Here is a 16,109-nt window from a genome sequence, read left to right as displayed (position 1 = left end):
CGCTGATTGGACGAGACGCTCCGGCCGGAGGCAGAGCAGGCGCTGATTGGACGCGACGGCAGAGCTTGAATGGAGGCGGAGAGCCTGAATGCACGGCAGCGCTGATTGGACGCGGCGCACGGCTGGAGGCGGGAACAGAGGCGCTGATTGGACGCGACGCATCAGCCACAGGCAGCGCAGGCTCTGATTGGACGCGGCGGCGGCAGCGCTGGGATGGAGGCGGTACGCCTGGACTTACGGCGGCGCTGATTGGACACGACGCTCCTGCCGGAAGCGGAGCGGGCGCTGGTTGGACGCGTCGCGCGGGGCCGGCGCCGCCCGTGGCTGCGATGTAGCCGCTCACCGCGTCCCCGGCCCGCGCCGAGGCACCGGGGGCGGCGGGGGTGGCCCCGTCCCTCCGCCCTGCGGATCCCCTGCGGGCCGGAGCGGGGACAGGCCGGGCGGCACCGGCAGCGCTGGGGGAACCGCGCGGGCTGGCACCGGTAAGGCTGGGATCCGTGCGGAGTGGCATCCGTGTCTCCCTGGGATCCATGTGTTGTGACACCCGTGTCCCTCTGGGATCCATGTGGAATGGCGTCGGTGTCCCCCTGGGATCCGTGTGAAGTGGCATTGGTGTCCCCTGGCATCAGTGCAGTATGACATCCGTGTCCCAATGGGATCCATGTGGAGTGGCATCCGTGTCCCTCTGAGATCTGTGCATTGTGACATCCGTGTCCCTCTGGGATCCATGTGAAGTGACGTTGCTTTCCCTATGGGATCCGTACTGTGTGGCATCAGTGTCCCCTTGGGATCCGTGCAGTGTGACATCCATGTTCCTTTGGGATCCATGCAGTGTGACATCCGTTTCCCCCTTGGATCTGTACAGAGTGGCATTGGTGTCCCCTTGGAATCTACGTGGTGTGACACTCATGTCCCTCTGGGATCCGTGTGGTGTGACATCCATGACCCTCTGGGATCCATGCAGTGTGACAGGTATTGCTGCAGCACCCACACATCTCCAGCCCTTCTCGGGGTGCCCCACCCACAGGCCCTGCTCCCCACCCGCTCTTCTGGGGTCCTTTTTGTTCCTCGGGATGGGCCCATCCGCAGGCCGTAGCTAGAGGCTCTTCCTGCTCACCCCAATTCCCCTTCACAGGGCACCGGCCATGGAGCCGGGCACCATCGACAACCTGTCCATCCTCTACCAGAGCTCCGACTTCATCGTGGTCAACAAGCACTGGGATATCCGCATCGACAGCAAGATGTGGTACGAGACGCTGACGCTGCAGAGCCAGCTCAAGTACCGCTTCCCCGAGCTGGCTGACCCCGACACTTATTATGGATTCAGGTGAGTGGTCGGGAACCAGACCAGGCTCTGCACTGGCTGGGGACTCTGCCAAGTGCCTGGGGATGCTCCTCCACCTCCTGTCTCCTCCCCAGGTTCTGCCACCAGCTTGACTTCTCCACCAGTGGAGCCCTGTGTGTTGCGCTCAACAAAGCGGCAGCGGGAAGCGCCTACAAGTGTTTTAAAGACCGGCTGGTGACCAAAGCTTATCTCGCCCTGGTAAGCCCACCCCACCAGGTCCTACTTCTTGACACATCTCCTGAGTTTGCAAACCTGCAGCTTGGCCTCTGCTGGAGGCCCTTCCTGACTGATGACGGAATGAGCACCAGTGGTTGGTTTGCGAGCCATCTTTCTGCCCCACAGGTCAGGGGCCACGTCAGCCAGAGCCGGATGACGATCCGCTATGCCATTGGGAAGAACACCACAGAGGGCATGACCCACATGATGTGTATCGATGGAACAGAGGGTGAGCAGCTTCCACGCCCTGCCTGCGCTGCGCGGACCACCCGGGTTGTGCTGGGGGGAGCTGATCGTGCTCTGGATCTCCTTGTAGGCTGTGAAAATCCTAAGCCTTGCCAGTCGGAGCTGATCGTGCTTGAACACGGGTCCTACAGCGGAGACCCTGTAACCAAAGTGCTGCTGCAGCCACTGACAGGTGGGAGCTTGGGGCTGGGGCAACGTGGGCACGAGTGGCTGCAGCCTTGGAAGCTCAGGGCTGGGGCAGTGTGGGGAGCTGCAGCCCTGGGAGCTTGGGGCTGGGGCAGCATGGATGTGGGGAGCTGTGGAGCCCCCTCCCATGGACCCAGGAGTTCTGATGTGTCTCACGGGGCCAGGCACAGCGCAGCGCCTGTCCCCAAAAGCATAAGGTGCTGAGGCCAGACAGGCAGAGGTGCTGTGGCAGGACCTGTGCGTGCAGCCCTGGACCTCAGCTCCAGCATGGGAATGTGGTGCAAAGGGAAGCCTAAAAGGGCTGAGCAGAGCTGAGAGCCACACTCAGCTTGCGGAGGACTGGAGGGGTACAAAAAGCGTGTGCCCGTGGCACTTGGGGCCATGATATAGTTGGCACGGTGGAGTTGGGCTGATGGTTGGACTGGATGAGCTGAGAGGTCTTTTCCATACTTAATGATTCTGTGATTCTACACTCAGTTCTATGCCTGGGGGGACAAATGCCATTTGCTTTGTCACCTCACAGCACTGTGCCCTCAGGGTTTCGGAGATAACCTGTGTTCCCGATTCCTCCACTCTTGCTCTCCCCCTAGGGCGGACTCATCAGCTGCGGGTTCACTGCAGTGCCATTGGCCACCCCATCGTGGGGGACTTCACCTACAGCCACAAGAAGGACAGCAGCCCTTACAGGATGATGCTCCATGCCTACTACCTGCGCATCCCCACCGGCAAGGAGCTGATTGAGGTCTGCGCACCCGACCCCTTTGTCACTGCAATGGATAGCAACTGGGTGCCCCACCACGTCACTCACCGGCTGGATGAGACCATCCAGGAGCTGAAGGACAAGATGATGCAGAAGCAGGAAGAGGAGGAGGGCCAGGAAGCCACGCTTGGTGGCGGAGGAGAGGAGGCACCAAGCGAAGCCAAGAGCCCAGAGACGGAGGAGCAGCGAGCCCAGTGCGAGCAGTGGTTGGCCGAGTGGGCTTTGGAGTGAGCACAAACTACGCCTTTGCATTTCCAGCCCAATGCTCCATTCTTGTCCCAGTGGGTCTCCTCAGAGCCCAATGCTGACTCTACATCTGCACTTTCCGTATGCCGTGGCTTCCCTCACTTCTGGGGCTGGGATCAGTGAGATTTTCGCAGCGATTAGGATGGGTTTATTTTCCAATGTGCACATCATCCATCTGGCCACTGGGTGCCCCTTTCCTAATCCTGGCCCTCAGCAGCAGAGTCAGCGTGTCACCTACCGGCTTAGAGTGACTCCAAAGCTTTACATCCCCATCCCAGGGCTCAGGCACAGCCGGGGCAGCACGGATGCTGCCCTTGCCACGAGTGCAACAGGTGATATCCACAAACCCTCCGTGCTAGGATGCTAAAACACAGTCCAGCCAAGGGAGGGGAGAATGTGCTGGATGCAGCTTTGGTGTCTGTGTCCCCCATTCCCTTCACTCCAGGCTGCTGCACCTGCTGGCATGGACATTGTGTAGGAGTTGGGGAGGCTGAAGTGCAGCTAGGGGCACCAAAAGCCCCCCTTTATCCCAGGGCGGCTCCAGGTGTTTTGCCTGTGGTGCTGGGCTGTGCGTTGGGCACGGGTGCAGTAGAGGTCCCTGCCTGCCTGTCCTCACCCGTGTGCTTTCCTCCTGCCTCAGCCCGCATGGGGTTTTTTTAAAGGTTTGATGAAGGTGAGCAGGTTGGTATGAATGCATTGTAAACTTTTTTTCAGGTTTCTATGAGATGGATCTAGTCTTTTAGCAGTTCTGAAATACGGGTGGGCTCAGAAATGCTTGTATTTTTGGTAATTCTGTGGTCAGAATAGCTGGCAGCCCAAAGCTTTTTTAATAGATCTTATTATTCCTATCTCCAGCATCACCTTTTCCAGCAGCCACTTTTACCTTGGATGTGGATTAACCCCTGCTGAGACGGGGCAATGAGCCCCTTTCTACTTTCCCCAGACAAGGGGGGATAATTATCGTGGTGGTATCCATGGCTCCTTGCTGGTGGAGCGTCCACACCAGAAGGCAGGTCCTTCGGGTGGACAGTTTGGGAAGGCTCTGGAGCAGCGAGAGCAGCTGAGAAAGTGGGTGAAGCCAAAAGAAAGCCTGAGGATTGCAATGAAGAGTGGGAAGGAGCTTGTTTCTCTCGCAGGCACTCATCTTTGTGAGATGCAGAGACCTGTAGGATTCAGCACTGATCCCGCACGTGCACTATTCAGTACGTGCCTGGCGTTATCATCACCCCATAAGCCCTGTCCAATTTAAACTGCCCCTGACAGTGGTTTCACATCACTGATGTTCCTGCCCTGAGGGGGATAAAACATCACAGCCCTCTCTCCTCATGGATGAAAGCACCCTGAGGGAACCAAAAACCCTGCGGGGTGTTGTGTCGCCCGTCCTTCACAGCCCCGGGTACTGGTGGGTGCCAGCTCACCGCCATGGCTCGTGGCCAGGGACGTGGTGGCTGTCACCTTGGTTTTGTGGCTCGGCATGAAGTGCTGCCATTGCTGCCAGGTGAGGACAGGCACATGGCTCTGCTGGAAACAGCCCTGGACACCAAGCAAAGACCATGGGCTCGTGAGGTGATGGCAGAGGGCTCAGAGGGGTTGGAGGAGCAGATTTGTCTCCTTCCTCCCAGGCCCTATCCCTGCAGGTTCCGTGTCCCAGGAGTGGCCAGGGAGAGGCAGCCACAGGTTGGTGCTGAAGCTGTAAATTAATGCCGTGAACTTGTTTACAAAAGAATGAACGTGGGTGCGCACAGCAGGCCTGGAAGAGTTATGGGAGAGATTTGCAGTGTCAGAAATGGGACACAACATTCCCATCCTGGAGGACCCAGTGCAGGAATGGTCCCTGTTCCGTGACAGCAGATGTGTCCTGCAGCCGCACAGTTGGGACAAGGCTGCTGTGGCTGCGGGGCGGGTGGTGGCAGGCAGGGGTGCATGGGGACGCACCAGTGCCCATGCAGAAGGGGACAGTGATGGATTGTCCTGGCTTGGGGACTGGCGCCCGTCGCTTGCTCCACCAGCTGCACTAAGGAGCCCATGGACCCTGCGTCACCCTTCGTGCATTCCACTTCTACCCAATATCGCAGCAATATTGAGAGAAATACATATTTTCCTTACCCTGCAGAGAGGAGTTTTCCAGGTGCCCTTCCCAGTTCACCTCCTGCGCCGTGTCCGCTCCTGCTGCACCCTCTCTGCCGTCGCTGCCGCGGGGCCGTTTGCTTCATCATGTGTGAACCCACTCGTGCGTTTGCACTGGGGGGTTGTGAGCGGGTGTGTGTGCGTGTTTCGTGATGCTCTGTAAAGCTTGCAATAACCCTTTGTTCTTATTTGCACATGACCGCAGTAAACCATGACCTGTTTACCCTGCACTTCACCCTCTGGTGTCTCCATCCCTGCTACGCTGCACGGGCCAGCGCATTCTGCAGCGGGGCTGGTGCGGTGCTGGGAGATTCCAGGAATGAGCCCGGACCTGCACAGTGGGAGTAGCTGCAGGGTTCTAACCCAGCCGACCTGTTGCGTGAGCACTGGTGCTCATCCTCGCCCTGCTGAAATGCCTCTGGACGAAACCACTGGGTTTCTCTGCCCGAGAGCCCTCCTGGATTTAGTAACTCTGACACAGGTGAAGGGTCCCGGCCCTTCCCTTGCCTGTCCCTGCCCACACCACCAACACCAGCAGCTGGGATTGTCTTGATCCAAAGAGCGGAGATATCAGAAAACCTAATTTTTTCATAGTATCATTAAGATTGGAAGACAATTCTAAGCTCATCCACTCCAATGCCACCATGCTGACTAAATCATGTCCCAAAGTCCCAACTCCACACACTTTTTGAACCCCTCCAGGGATGGAGACTCGCGCACTGCCAGGGCTTCACCACTGTCAGTGAAGAAATGTTTCCTAATATCCAGTCTAAATCTCCCCTCGCACAACTTCAGGCCATTTCCTCTCATCCTATCCCTTGTTATTCAGGATAAGAGACCAACACCCACCTGGCTTGAACCTCCTTTTCAAGAGCTGCAAAGAGCAATGAGGTCTCCCCTCAGCCTCCTCTTCTCCAGGATAAACAGCTCCAGGTCCCTCAAGCTGGGAGGTGGTGGCCGTGGTGACCTGCTCCCCTCCTGCTCCAGCTCCCTCTGGCCAGCAAGCCCGCGGCAGGGGCCGTGTCCCACCAGCCTCATACAAACCCATTTCTGTAATTTTTCCATTCCAACAAGAGCTATTTTTACAGCAAATCCTTCCAAAATAGAAACCAGGAACAGCCGTGGGCGTTACCCAAGGCTTGGTGCTGCAGGACCGGTTGCTCAGAGGGGGACAGGGATGGGGACAGTGGCTGGGGGCACCAGGGGATGGCAAACCTGCTCGACGCCGCACCAGCAGATCCAAAGACCCTTTGCGAAGGCTGATGCCCCCAGACCCTGCCGAGCGGGTGGTGCAGCCCCCCAGCTGATCGCTGCCGACTGCTCTTGCCCTTTCCTTTTTCCAGGATAAAGGCATAGAGAATGCGTTTGCTACCGTGCAGCATCGGGCTCCTCTGCATTTTCACCACACAGCATCCAAAAGGCTTTGCTTTCTTTATTTTTATTCCTTGTGGCACATCCTGGATGGCATTTCAGAGCGGGATCATAAATTACTGTGTGGAAGCTGGAATAAAAAAGGGAATGAGATGTTCACGGCCAAAGGAAAAAGTGCAGATGGGAGGGAAGGGGTGCTGAGCCCATCACCGAGGACTGGTCTGATCTGCAGCCTCTTGTTTATAAAATACGTTATAAGATATATAACTGCTCAGAGGTTGTCTCTGGAAGGACCTCTGTCTCCATCAGGAGCATAGAAATCACCAAAGCAAAGGATTTCACTTATTTGCCCCCAAGTTCAAAGTGACCCTTTACAAAGAGGAAAAAAAGACCAAACCAAAACCGGGAGCGAAAGCGAGTTTACAACACACTGTTGAGAAACTTCCCCGTCACACCCCGTTTCAGAGCTCCATCCCCGCCCCAGCACAGATAAGTGCCGAGCCATCCCCAGCCACCGCAGGTGGGTGAGCATCATCCCTGGTTGAGCGGCGCCGGATCCTCATCACCCACCCAAATCCTCCCTGGACAGAGAGTGACTCGAAAAGGCCGCTGGTGGGATTTAGGGAACATAAGTCTTAGTGGAAAGATAAGCTTCTAGCTCACAGGGCAATGGTCTCATCGCTCTCGGCAGCGCTGAGCACTGGCACTTCTAGAGCGGGGATTTATTCCTGTTGGGGGTTTCTAGAGGAGAGGAGTGGAATTTGGTACGGAGGAAGGCAATGCTTGCTGGGGCTCCTCCACTGGGATGCACTGGATTTCTCCCAGTCTGTGCTGGTGTGGTCTCCGGTGGAGCCAGGGGACGAAAGGGGATGCTGTCTCTGCAGGGTCCTGGTGGAAGCAGGGTCTGGGTGTCAGAGAGGACAACTTCTTGTGGAGTTTCTTTTGCTAATGGATGGAGAATGAAATCCTGGTTTCTGATGTCTAGGATTTGAAGTCTCTCTTGGTTGTGGGGGATTTTTTGGGGGTTCACAAAGCCCGGCGGGGCTTGCTGACTCACTTTGCTCCACAGCCCCAGTGCTGGACGAGGGAATTGCCTGCAGGACCATTCCCAACCCAACCAGCACCACTCCGGGGTGTGGGACTTGCTCCCTGTCTACGCTCTGCACCGACCCGACCCACGCTGAGGACGAAGACCCAGCAGAGGCAGCATGGTGTGGGCAGCCCCAGCAGCTCCGGCTCTCTGCCTCCGTGAGTTACACCTTATCTCCCCAAATCTGACCCTTCCTGGACCCTGACACCTGTCCGAGGATCCCCTTCCACGCCCGGGCACTGGAGATGCTCCAGCCCATGCTGCTTTTCATTCCTAACCCTCATGCTCCCATTGGCATCCGCAGTGGGAGTTTGTAGCAGTCGCAGCTGACACTGTGTTAGAAATCTGCACAAACATTCCCAGGGACAGATTTGTCACTTCTTGTCTTCTACTCCCCTCCTGATTCACCCTGGGTTGCCTGGGGCAGCTCAGGCTGCAGGGGGATGCAGGGGCTGCTCTCTGCATTGTGGTCATCAGCATTTACTAATTAGTATTAAATTGGCAAAGAAAAGGCCCTTCTTAGACTTTTAAACCCAAATCTGCTTCAGAACAGCCCCATCCGCCCGTACATGTGATCAAGGATGTTTCATAACCTGCTCCCTTTTCACTGCAGGTTTCTCCACATGCCTGGTGAGAGCAGCAGTGGTGAGTCCTGCCGCCCGCTCCGGTGGCTCCGAACACGCCAGGGCTTTGTCAAAGCATCTCAGCAGGCACTGGGAGCAGCAGAGCTGCCTCAGCCCCCGTGTCCTCAGCTCCAGGGAGCCAAAGCCATCACCTCCCTGCTGGCATTGGGTGGCCCATCCCTGTTCCATCCCATCCCTCCGTCACCCCTGTCCCAGCAGCCTCCCTGTCCTGCTCTCAAACTGATGGCTGGGACCCCAAACCTGGTGGGCACCCGGACCCCCAGCTCTGGGGCAGCAGGGGTGGCCCCGCTGCTGAAGGGTCTCCACTCCTGGGGTGGCTTTTGCACCTGCATTAACCCGGGGCAGCCTGGGGGCTGCTGCCATCCCCAGCCACCGGCAGCTTGTGGGCAGCAGCTGGTCTGGGTGCCCCAGCCAGGTCACATCCCATTCCCTGCTTGGTCCTTGAGTGTCCCATTCCTCCTCCCCAGGCTGCCCTCATCATCGGAGCCGTCCTCTCTACCACCGAGCAACGTGCCGAGTGAGTACCAGCCGCGGTCCCTGATGAGTGGGGGTCTTGGGGGGCACAAGCCGAGGGTCCCTTGGGGGTGGGAGGGGTGGAAGTTGCGTTTCAAGGTCGCTGTGACAGGTCGCTTGGACAGGAGAGGATTTAGAGCCTTGCGCAGCCGGTTCTGGTGCCCACGCCCGGGGTTGGGATTTCACTGGCATCGGTTTGGTTGTAGCACAAACACAGCAAGAATTTCCTTCCCTTTATGGGGCTGAGGCGGGTGCAACAGGAGCCTCCTCTGAGCCAAAATGTGGGCTCTGCTGGTTTCTCCCTCCCCCAAAGCCTGGGGTATGGTGGGCATCCCTGCCCCATCCCTGGGGACAGGCACCCTCAGCCTGCAGGACATCCCCTCCAGCACCACCACGGGGTGATTTTAGAATGCCTCTCGTTATTCCCACTTACCGCACACAGTCAGGTTGAAGGGGTGTTTCCCAAAGCAATGAGCCAGTTTGTTCTCCTTGGGGTGTTGAGGAGCCAAAGTAGAAGGTGAAATGCAATTGTGCTTCCCCACCAAAGCCTCTCGGCCTCGGTCCTGCAAGGTTTCCAGTGTCTCCCAGCCAGCAACCTGCCCGCTGCCGACATCCTCGCGTTTGCCCAGGGACTGCAAAATGGAACAGTGGAGCTGAGCGCTGCCCAGGTGGGCAGGGGTGGGGGTCACACACCCCACAGAGCCCCATGGGGTGCGGGGAGCCGGGGTGAAGGGGCTCTCACCACCATGGCATTGTCAAGCAAAGGCTCTCTCTGCCCAGCTCTCGTGCCTGGCCAGGCTGCTCGCTGCTAAGAACCTGACGGCCGATTTCAACAGGTACCCACCGGACCTGCTGCTCTTCTTTGAGTGAGTACGGAGGGCAGCGCGCGGCTGGGGTTTGGGGCTGAATCCCACCATCCAGCGCTCACCGGCATGGCCCTGCCTGTGGGGCAAGGGGGAGCTCTGTGTGGGAGAAGAGCATCACAAAAATCACCTCTGTCTGAGGCACCTTTAGACCCGCACGGGGCATTTCGAGCCCCTTGGTCCTCTCCACACCCTTCTCCGATGCTGGAGCTGTGCTGGCCAAGGTGTGGAATGCATGGGGCCTCGCAGCCCTCATCCCACGCCCACAGCATCCTCCTAGGGTAAGGGGACACCCCAGCCCCATGCAACCCAGCAGCTCTTTGCTTGAAAGGGGGGGACCATTTAAAATGACTCTCCCCATGCCCCCCCAAAAAAAGCAACATTAAAGCTCTCCTGCCCAGATATGATGAGATCTTTGTGCCGTTCTGCCCCGCGCTACTGACTCTTGTTCCCACAGCTTGGCCGATGTGAGTGGTGCAACCTGCGAAGCGTTTTACGCCCGGGCTTCCCGCGGGAACCTGGCGCTGCTGCCCAGGGGCTCAGCCCAGCGGCAGGCGCTGCTGCGCGGGGCACTGGGCTGCCTGGTGAGTGGGGGCTGAGCCAGGGGCAGGGTCCCCGCAGGCCTCGCCGGGCGTTTGCATGAAGGTGGTTTGTGTCTCCCAGGGCGTGAGGAGCAGCCGCCTGCGCCCCGAGCAACTGAGCAGCCTTGGAGCACTGGTGTGCGACATGGAGCCAGAGACCATCACTGCCTCGGACCCTGGCATCCTGGAGAATCTGAAGCTCTGCCCAGCACTGACAGGGGACCAGCGGGATGCCCTCAATGCCGTGCTCCTCAGGGGGGACACAGTGTATGGGTAAGGAGTTTTCATCTGCTCTTATGGGGGTGACTGATGAGCAGGAGGATGGTGGACCCATGAGGATGGTGGACTCATGAGGATGCTGAGCTGGTCCTTCTCCCAATGCCCACAGGGATCCTTCAAGCTGGGATTTACAGACCCTGCAAAGTCTGGGGCCACTCGTGCTGGCGTTGAACCAGACCACGCTGAGCTTCGTGGCCGAGGTGAGCCCCCTCCTCAAGACCTTGGGGTGAGTTGCCCCATCCCAGCCCTGAGCCTGTGGGACCCCAGCATCCTCTGCTCCCCGGCAGGCAGCGCGAGAGGCTTTCGGCAGGAGCATTGCAGCCACGTACAGCAGCCAGGGACGTTCCCAGAGGGAGAAAACCCTGACTCTCCTCAGGGCCTTGGCAGAAATGTCAGCTCCATCTCACCCCAGACTAAAGCGGAGCGCAGACCGTAAGTGTTTCCCTTTGCTGTTCCCAGTCCAGACCAGTTGAGAGCTCTTACGGGGAAAAAAGCCCCCAGTCTGGTCAGCATGTGGGTGCCAACAGGGAGAGGCACTGAGTCGGGCTGAAAGCTGTGGGAGTCCCCCTCAAGTAACTGAGGAGAGGAGAAAAAAATGTCCTTGGGGGATGGTGGGGTGTTTGCTCTTACCTGGGAGGAGGAATCCAGCAGCAGCAGCCGGGAAGGAGCTGGAGAGGAGAAAACTCCCGGTCAGGGGCAGCACCAGGGGAGGACGCTGCAAGTATGGTCCCGTGGGTGCCGTGAAAAAGGGTTCACCTTGCCGAAGCATTTTTAGCTGCCTTTAAATAGGACAAAGCACACATGGCCTGCAGAAATAACAGATTATCCAGGAATAACTGTAAGGAATGAAGGCAAAGAAGTCACCTTCGTGGGCTGGGCCCCAGGGAAGGAGGCTGATCTGCAGTCCTGCCCATCAGGATGGCTTGAGATGTCTTCTTGCAATTCCCTGGATGTTCCAAAGGGCTCTGGGACCTTTGGCAGGACCAGGGTCAGGCAGGAGAGGGGAAAAGCTGTGAGCCTGACATGCCCTCCCTGCCCGCAGGCTGCCTGTCTGGGCCCATCACTGCCAGCACCATCTCCGACTCCCTCTTACTCATCATCTACGACACCATCAAGCAGTTCAACCTGTGCCTGAGCAATGAGGTTTTAGAAGCAAACCTTAAGCCTCTACTGGAACAGCCGCTCTCTGTGGAGTACCTCTGTGTTGTGAAGAAAAAGCTGGAGCAGGTGCTGGGTGACCCAGGGCAGGAGCCCCCATGCAGCCCCCCCAGCTGATGTGGGCACGGTCCAGGATGGGCGAGACCTGCTGTGGGGACAGGCATCACCTGCCACAGGGATGGAGACACCCGAGCGGGTCCTTTGTGCCCATTTCTGCCCAGAGAAGCCCCAGACCCAGAAGTTCAGGAGATGAGTGAGAGAGGCAGGAGGATGGGAGAGAGGTGGGGAGAAGAGTTGGGTGAAGAAAGCGTGGTGGGAAGCAGGCAGGAGGGTAGTGTTTGCCATGAAAGCACAAAGACGCAGGTTCACCTGAGCTCATCCAGCTGCCAGAGTTTGCCTTGGGGTACGGAGGGCACCTCGGTCTTATTAGAGACAGAAGAAGAGCCATCCACCTCCCTGACCTTCTTTTCTGCCTTGCTGGCCGACAGATTTACCCGTCAGGCATCCCAGAGGAGCAGCTGAGGCTGCTGGGACCTCTGTCCCGACTGTACACGGTGGAGGAGATCAGCCTGTGGCCGGTGACATCCAGTGACACACTCTCAGCACTGCTCGACCCTTCGGATGGCAAGTGGGAGGCTTCCCAGGTAAAACTGCAGCAGGAGATGGGTGCTGGTGAATCCAAACCAGGACCACAGGATGGCCAAGCCCAGCTCAGGGCAAAGGCATTGCCTCAGGGCAGCACGATGGTTTTGCAACCCACAAGTGTTTCTGCTGGGAGCATCTTCCTTCCCTGCTTGAGTGCAGCCACATCACTTGTGTTTCCCAGGTCCAGCAGCTGGTGAGCAGGTACCTGGCCCTGGGGGGCACCTTGTCCGGGCCCCTGCTTCGGAGAATCGGTGGAAAACAACTGTGTAACCTGCGGGAGGAGCAGATCGGGCAAATCCCTCCCAAAGCCATTGGGTAAGCCTCATTTTAGGGATGCTTCTCAGTCCCACAAGGCTCCTGGGACTGCAGGGCAAGCGGGTGGTGGGATGGCAGACCCTCACCTCCATTTCGGCTCTGCCCGCCTACAGGCAGCACGGTGGGATGGCCGCATCCTGCTCCCAGCTCCTTCCCAAGCCACCTTTACCATTAGCAGGGATAGACCACTCCTCTCCCTTGGCTTTAGCTGTGATTTTGGCTAGTGTCCCTGACTCTAACCTGTGACCCTTCCTTCCCAGGACTGCTGGACAACTAGATATTTCTTCTTGCTCTCAAACCAAGAAGGACCAACTCTACGGAAAAGCCAAGAAGGCCTTTGCTGGCCAGCCTGGCACCGCCAGGGCGTATTATTGCCGGATTCGGCCCTACCTGGGTAGGTGTTGAGTAACTCTTCCTTGGCCAGGGGGGTTTAGACACACTACAGACACATCTAGCAGCCTCCAAAACCTTTCCAGCGTGTTTGCGTGTGTCTAGGCCCTTTATACTCTTTCTTTAAGGTGGAGCTCCAGCAAAGGACCTGAAAGACTTGACCAAAGCTGGCACTGTCATAGATATGGACATTGACACCTTTCTTGCCCTGAATCCTGATGAAGTGCAGGTACGACCTCGCTATGCTGCTGCCCTTTTCCCTGCTGAAGGGCAGGGCTAGTGCAGGGCTGAGCAGTTGAGTTTGAAGCTGAAGCCCCATCAGATCAACAATTCTTTACTTTTTTACCTTTGTATTTCAATTTTCTGTTGGAAGTTCTTGCTCTGCAATCCCGTTAGAAAAACATTTTGTGGTGATGCCAGCTGTCAGTATGAGCCAAGATGATGTTGTCTGTGTATTGCAGGAACTCAGCGTCACGGATGTGAAAAATCTGCTTGGGGAAAACCTCCCTTACCTGAAGGAAGCTGAAAATGAGACCTTGGTGATACGCTGGGTGAAGAGACAGTCCCAGCGGGAACTGGACTGTGTCCTGGGCATCGGCCTGCAAGGGGGGATGGAGGAGCCCAGCTCTGCAGGGACAGCCACCCCTCCTCACCCCACCACCTCAGCCAGCGTCGCCCCCACTGCCACTGTCCCCGTGCCCACCACCCTCCCCACTGTCTCCATCCCTGTTACCATTAGCAGCCACCCTACCAGTAATTTAAGTTCTGGACCCCACAAGGCCCCCACCCCAACATCCCCTAAGACCACTCAGTCCAGCACTCCCCCACGTGCCTCCAGCCCTGCCGCCAGTGCTGCCGTGAGTCCCACTGCCACCTCCACCGTCCGACCTGCTCTGACCACCAGCTCCACCATCCCCTGCTCCACACACCCATCTGCCACCTCGAATAAGTCCTCTCTCCCCACCACTCCCCTCCTCCTCACTGCCATCCTTGCCACCATCAGCCCTAATGTCACCTCTCCCAGCTCCGTCCCTCTCCCTTCTGTCACACGTGGTGCCACCAGCACCAGCAGTGTTGTTACCAACTCAGCTGTTACCACCCATAACACCAGTCTCCCACTGGTGTCCACGAATCCCCCAGCACCAGGGGGTACCACCCACCCCACTCCTGCCACCTCCAATACCTCCGTGTTGAGCACCGACAACGCTCCCAGCACCCTTCTCCCCAACTCCACCTCTGCACCTGTTGCTACCACAGCCACCGAAATGAACCTCCCTCCCCACAAGGCCACTTCAAGTCCCAACTCCACTATCACCACCCAAAAGAGTGGTGTCTCCTCAGTGGCCAAGACGACAACATCACCTTGCAAGACTGGTGCCCCTCCAGCATTTCTTGGCCCCTCTTCTACCACCACCAGCAGCAGTGACACCACTGAGAAAACACCTGCAGCCATGACAGAGCCATCAAGATTGACACCTAATGGATACATCAACGTGCAACCTGAAGCTGGTAAGGCGAGAATGTTCAGAGCCAGGAAAGGCTTAGGAACCAACGTTAAGGCAGAAATCAGTAGCTGACCCACCTTTCTCCTGGCCAGATTCAGTACCAGGGTGTTGCTGGTCACACAAAACCCCCAGTAGTTACTAGGGATATCCTTAAAGGGCGAGTCCAACTCCTGTCCCTGCCCAGTACAACCCCAATGTTCACACCACGTGTCTGAGGGAGTTGGCCAAATGCTTCTGGAATTTTGTCAGGCTCAGTGCTGTGACTGCTTCCCTGGGGAGCTGTTCCCACTCCCTGGATGAAGAACCTTTACCTAATGTCCAACCCAACCCTCCTCTGGCATCTTCCTGCCATTCCCTCAGGTTCAGAGAGAAGAGCTCAATGCCTCCTGCTCCTCCTCTTCCCCCTGTGAGGAAGCAGCTGAATGTGATGAGGTCTCCCCTCAGTCTCCTCCAGGCTGAACAGACCAAGTGACTCCAGCTGCTGCTCACACAGCTTTCCCCTCTAAACCCTTCACCAACCTTGTAGCCCCCCAAACACTCAGCCCTGCTGGCTTTTCACAGCCAGGGGACATTTATAACCGGGCTCAGGGCAATGCCTGCACCGCAGGCATGGACAACGTCACAAAAAGCAGCAAAGAGCTGTCCTGACACACGCAATCCCCTGGGGAACCTGAATCCCAAAGCAGCTTTGCTGCCCTCACAGCCCACGTGTGCTCTTTCCCTGGAAAACCCAATTCTTTCTCATCTGTCTTCTCCACCCAGGATCAGGATCCAGACTCTCCTGCCTGGTGCACGTCCTGACAACAGTCGTGGGGACCTCACTGCTGCTGGGGTTCCTCTGACCCTGCTGCCTCCAGCACTGTGCTCCCTGCGTCCCTCCTTTAATTTTCACCATCCTGCAAAACAGCGGTGCTGGCAAATTCCCTGCTGAAAAGCAGGAACCCAGGAAGGGAATAGAGTTTGGACATTTGATACCAGCACAGAATTTCCTTATTATTTATGAGTCTGGGCAGTAAACAGAAGAGATATTTTTCCAGCCCAAAAGGCACCTACTAGCTACTTGCTCTAGATAATACACCTAACAGCAATATTGACTGGTCTGGCAATGCCTTAAAGCTGAGAGCAGTTCCGGTTCTGCTAGCTTTGCTCCCAGAGTGGTGTTTCACTTTTAAGCAGTCGCACTGGTATCTGTTGAAACAATGGGACAACTCAGGGATTTGAGTTACTGGTCATTAAGACCATGGCCCAGCAACAGAGTCTGAAAGCTCAGAGATTCACTAAATCACGTTCAACTTTTGTGAACTGACAAGATTTTTGATCAAGATTTGTCCAAATCATGCTGAGCCTCCTTAGAGGGATGATTAACTGAAGTTTGTTTATCTTGGTAACTGTTGCAATGCTATATAATAAAACAATCTACTTTTTTTCCTAATCAGATGCATTCTTCAATGTGTTTAGTGCTCTGTATTGTGGTTTTTAAGGCCAGCTTAATTTTAAACAGTTTCCACTTCTCTTGCTCTCACTCTCTTCATTATTTAGCGTCTCCTCCTCTAACAGCTCTATCACAAGAGCGTTTCTCCCCTCAACTTGCAGATCTTCCATTTACTAATTTCAGTCTTGACGGGCTGA

The 16,109-nt window shown here is 56.8% G+C and overlaps 2 protein-coding genes and 1 long non-coding RNA gene across 5 annotated transcripts; 2 read left to right on the top strand and 1 right to left on the bottom strand.

The window, feature by feature from the left end:
* The first annotated feature begins 253 nt into the window (after positions 1–253).
* Positions 254–5,331, top strand: RPUSD1 (RNA pseudouridine synthase domain containing 1). Of its 2 annotated transcripts, none has more exons than XM_054080982.1 (6): positions 254–482; positions 1,136–1,327; positions 1,420–1,543; positions 1,688–1,790; positions 1,878–1,979; positions 2,584–5,331. In XM_054080982.1, exons 2-6 carry the CDS (start codon positions 1,146–1,148, stop codon positions 2,982–2,984), a joined length of 912 nt encoding a protein of 303 aa, XP_053936957.1. In that variant the 5' UTR covers positions 254–482; positions 1,136–1,145; the 3' UTR covers positions 2,985–5,331. The 2 variants fall into 2 exon arrangements, with proteins under 2 accessions (XP_053936957.1, XP_053936958.1); XM_054080983.1 differs by having other exon boundaries at positions 339–482; positions 1,188–1,327.
* A 1,210-nt stretch (positions 5,332–6,541) lies between these two features.
* On the bottom strand, positions 6,542–11,502 carry LOC128853758 (uncharacterized). Of its 2 annotated transcripts, none has more exons than XR_008452483.1 (4): positions 11,098–11,502; positions 9,585–9,704; positions 9,178–9,376; positions 6,542–6,627 (listed from the first exon to the last, which is right to left on the bottom strand). It is a non-coding gene; the product is annotated as an uncharacterized LOC128853758 (long non-coding RNA). The 2 variants fall into 2 exon arrangements; XR_008452484.1 differs by having other exon boundaries at positions 9,585–9,686.
* Positions 6,627–15,939, top strand: LOC128853757 (mesothelin-like protein). The gene is made up of 17 exons (XM_054080981.1): positions 6,627–7,109; positions 7,567–7,745; positions 8,201–8,232; positions 8,699–8,748; positions 9,292–9,412; positions 9,525–9,610; positions 10,065–10,191; positions 10,271–10,461; positions 10,577–10,667; positions 10,755–10,899; positions 11,510–11,694; positions 12,114–12,269; positions 12,452–12,585; positions 12,846–12,979; positions 13,104–13,204; positions 13,437–14,484; positions 15,243–15,939. Exons 2-17 carry the CDS (start codon positions 7,706–7,708, stop codon positions 15,320–15,322), a joined length of 2,721 nt encoding a protein of 906 aa, XP_053936956.1. The 5' UTR covers positions 6,627–7,109; positions 7,567–7,705; the 3' UTR covers positions 15,323–15,939.
* Positions 15,940–16,109: the final 170 nt, after the last annotated feature.

This window comes from Cuculus canorus, chromosome 15, assembly GCF_017976375.1.
Source record: "Cuculus canorus isolate bCucCan1 chromosome 15, bCucCan1.pri, whole genome shotgun sequence".
In the NCBI taxonomy this organism is placed as follows: Eukaryota; Metazoa; Chordata; class Aves; order Cuculiformes; family Cuculidae; genus Cuculus; species Cuculus canorus.
The sequence above is the reverse complement of the archived record's forward strand: the minus strand, read 5'-3'. Positions and strand labels throughout refer to the sequence as shown.

Bases quoted from the DNA above. Each gene is read 5' to 3' on its own strand.
- RPUSD1 (XM_054080982.1), top strand. From the start codon at position 1,146: ATGGAGCCGGGCACCATCGACAACCTGTCCATCCTCTACCAGAGCTCC. The intron at 1,328-1,419 runs GTGAGTGGTCGG...TCTCCTCCCCAG, and splicing joins GACACTTATTATGGATTCAG to GTTCTGCCACCAGCTTGACT. The intron at 1,791-1,877 runs GTGAGCAGCTTC...ATCTCCTTGTAG, and splicing joins GTGTATCGATGGAACAGAGG to GCTGTGAAAATCCTAAGCCT.
- LOC128853757 (XM_054080981.1), top strand. From the start codon at position 7,706: ATGGTGTGGGCAGCCCCAGCAGCTCCGGCTCTCTGCCTCC. The intron at 7,746-8,200 runs GTGAGTTACACC...TTTTCACTGCAG, and splicing joins AGCTCCGGCTCTCTGCCTCC to GTTTCTCCACATGCCTGGTG. The intron at 10,900-11,509 runs GTAAGTGTTTCC...CCCTGCCCGCAG, and splicing joins ACTAAAGCGGAGCGCAGACC to GCTGCCTGTCTGGGCCCATC.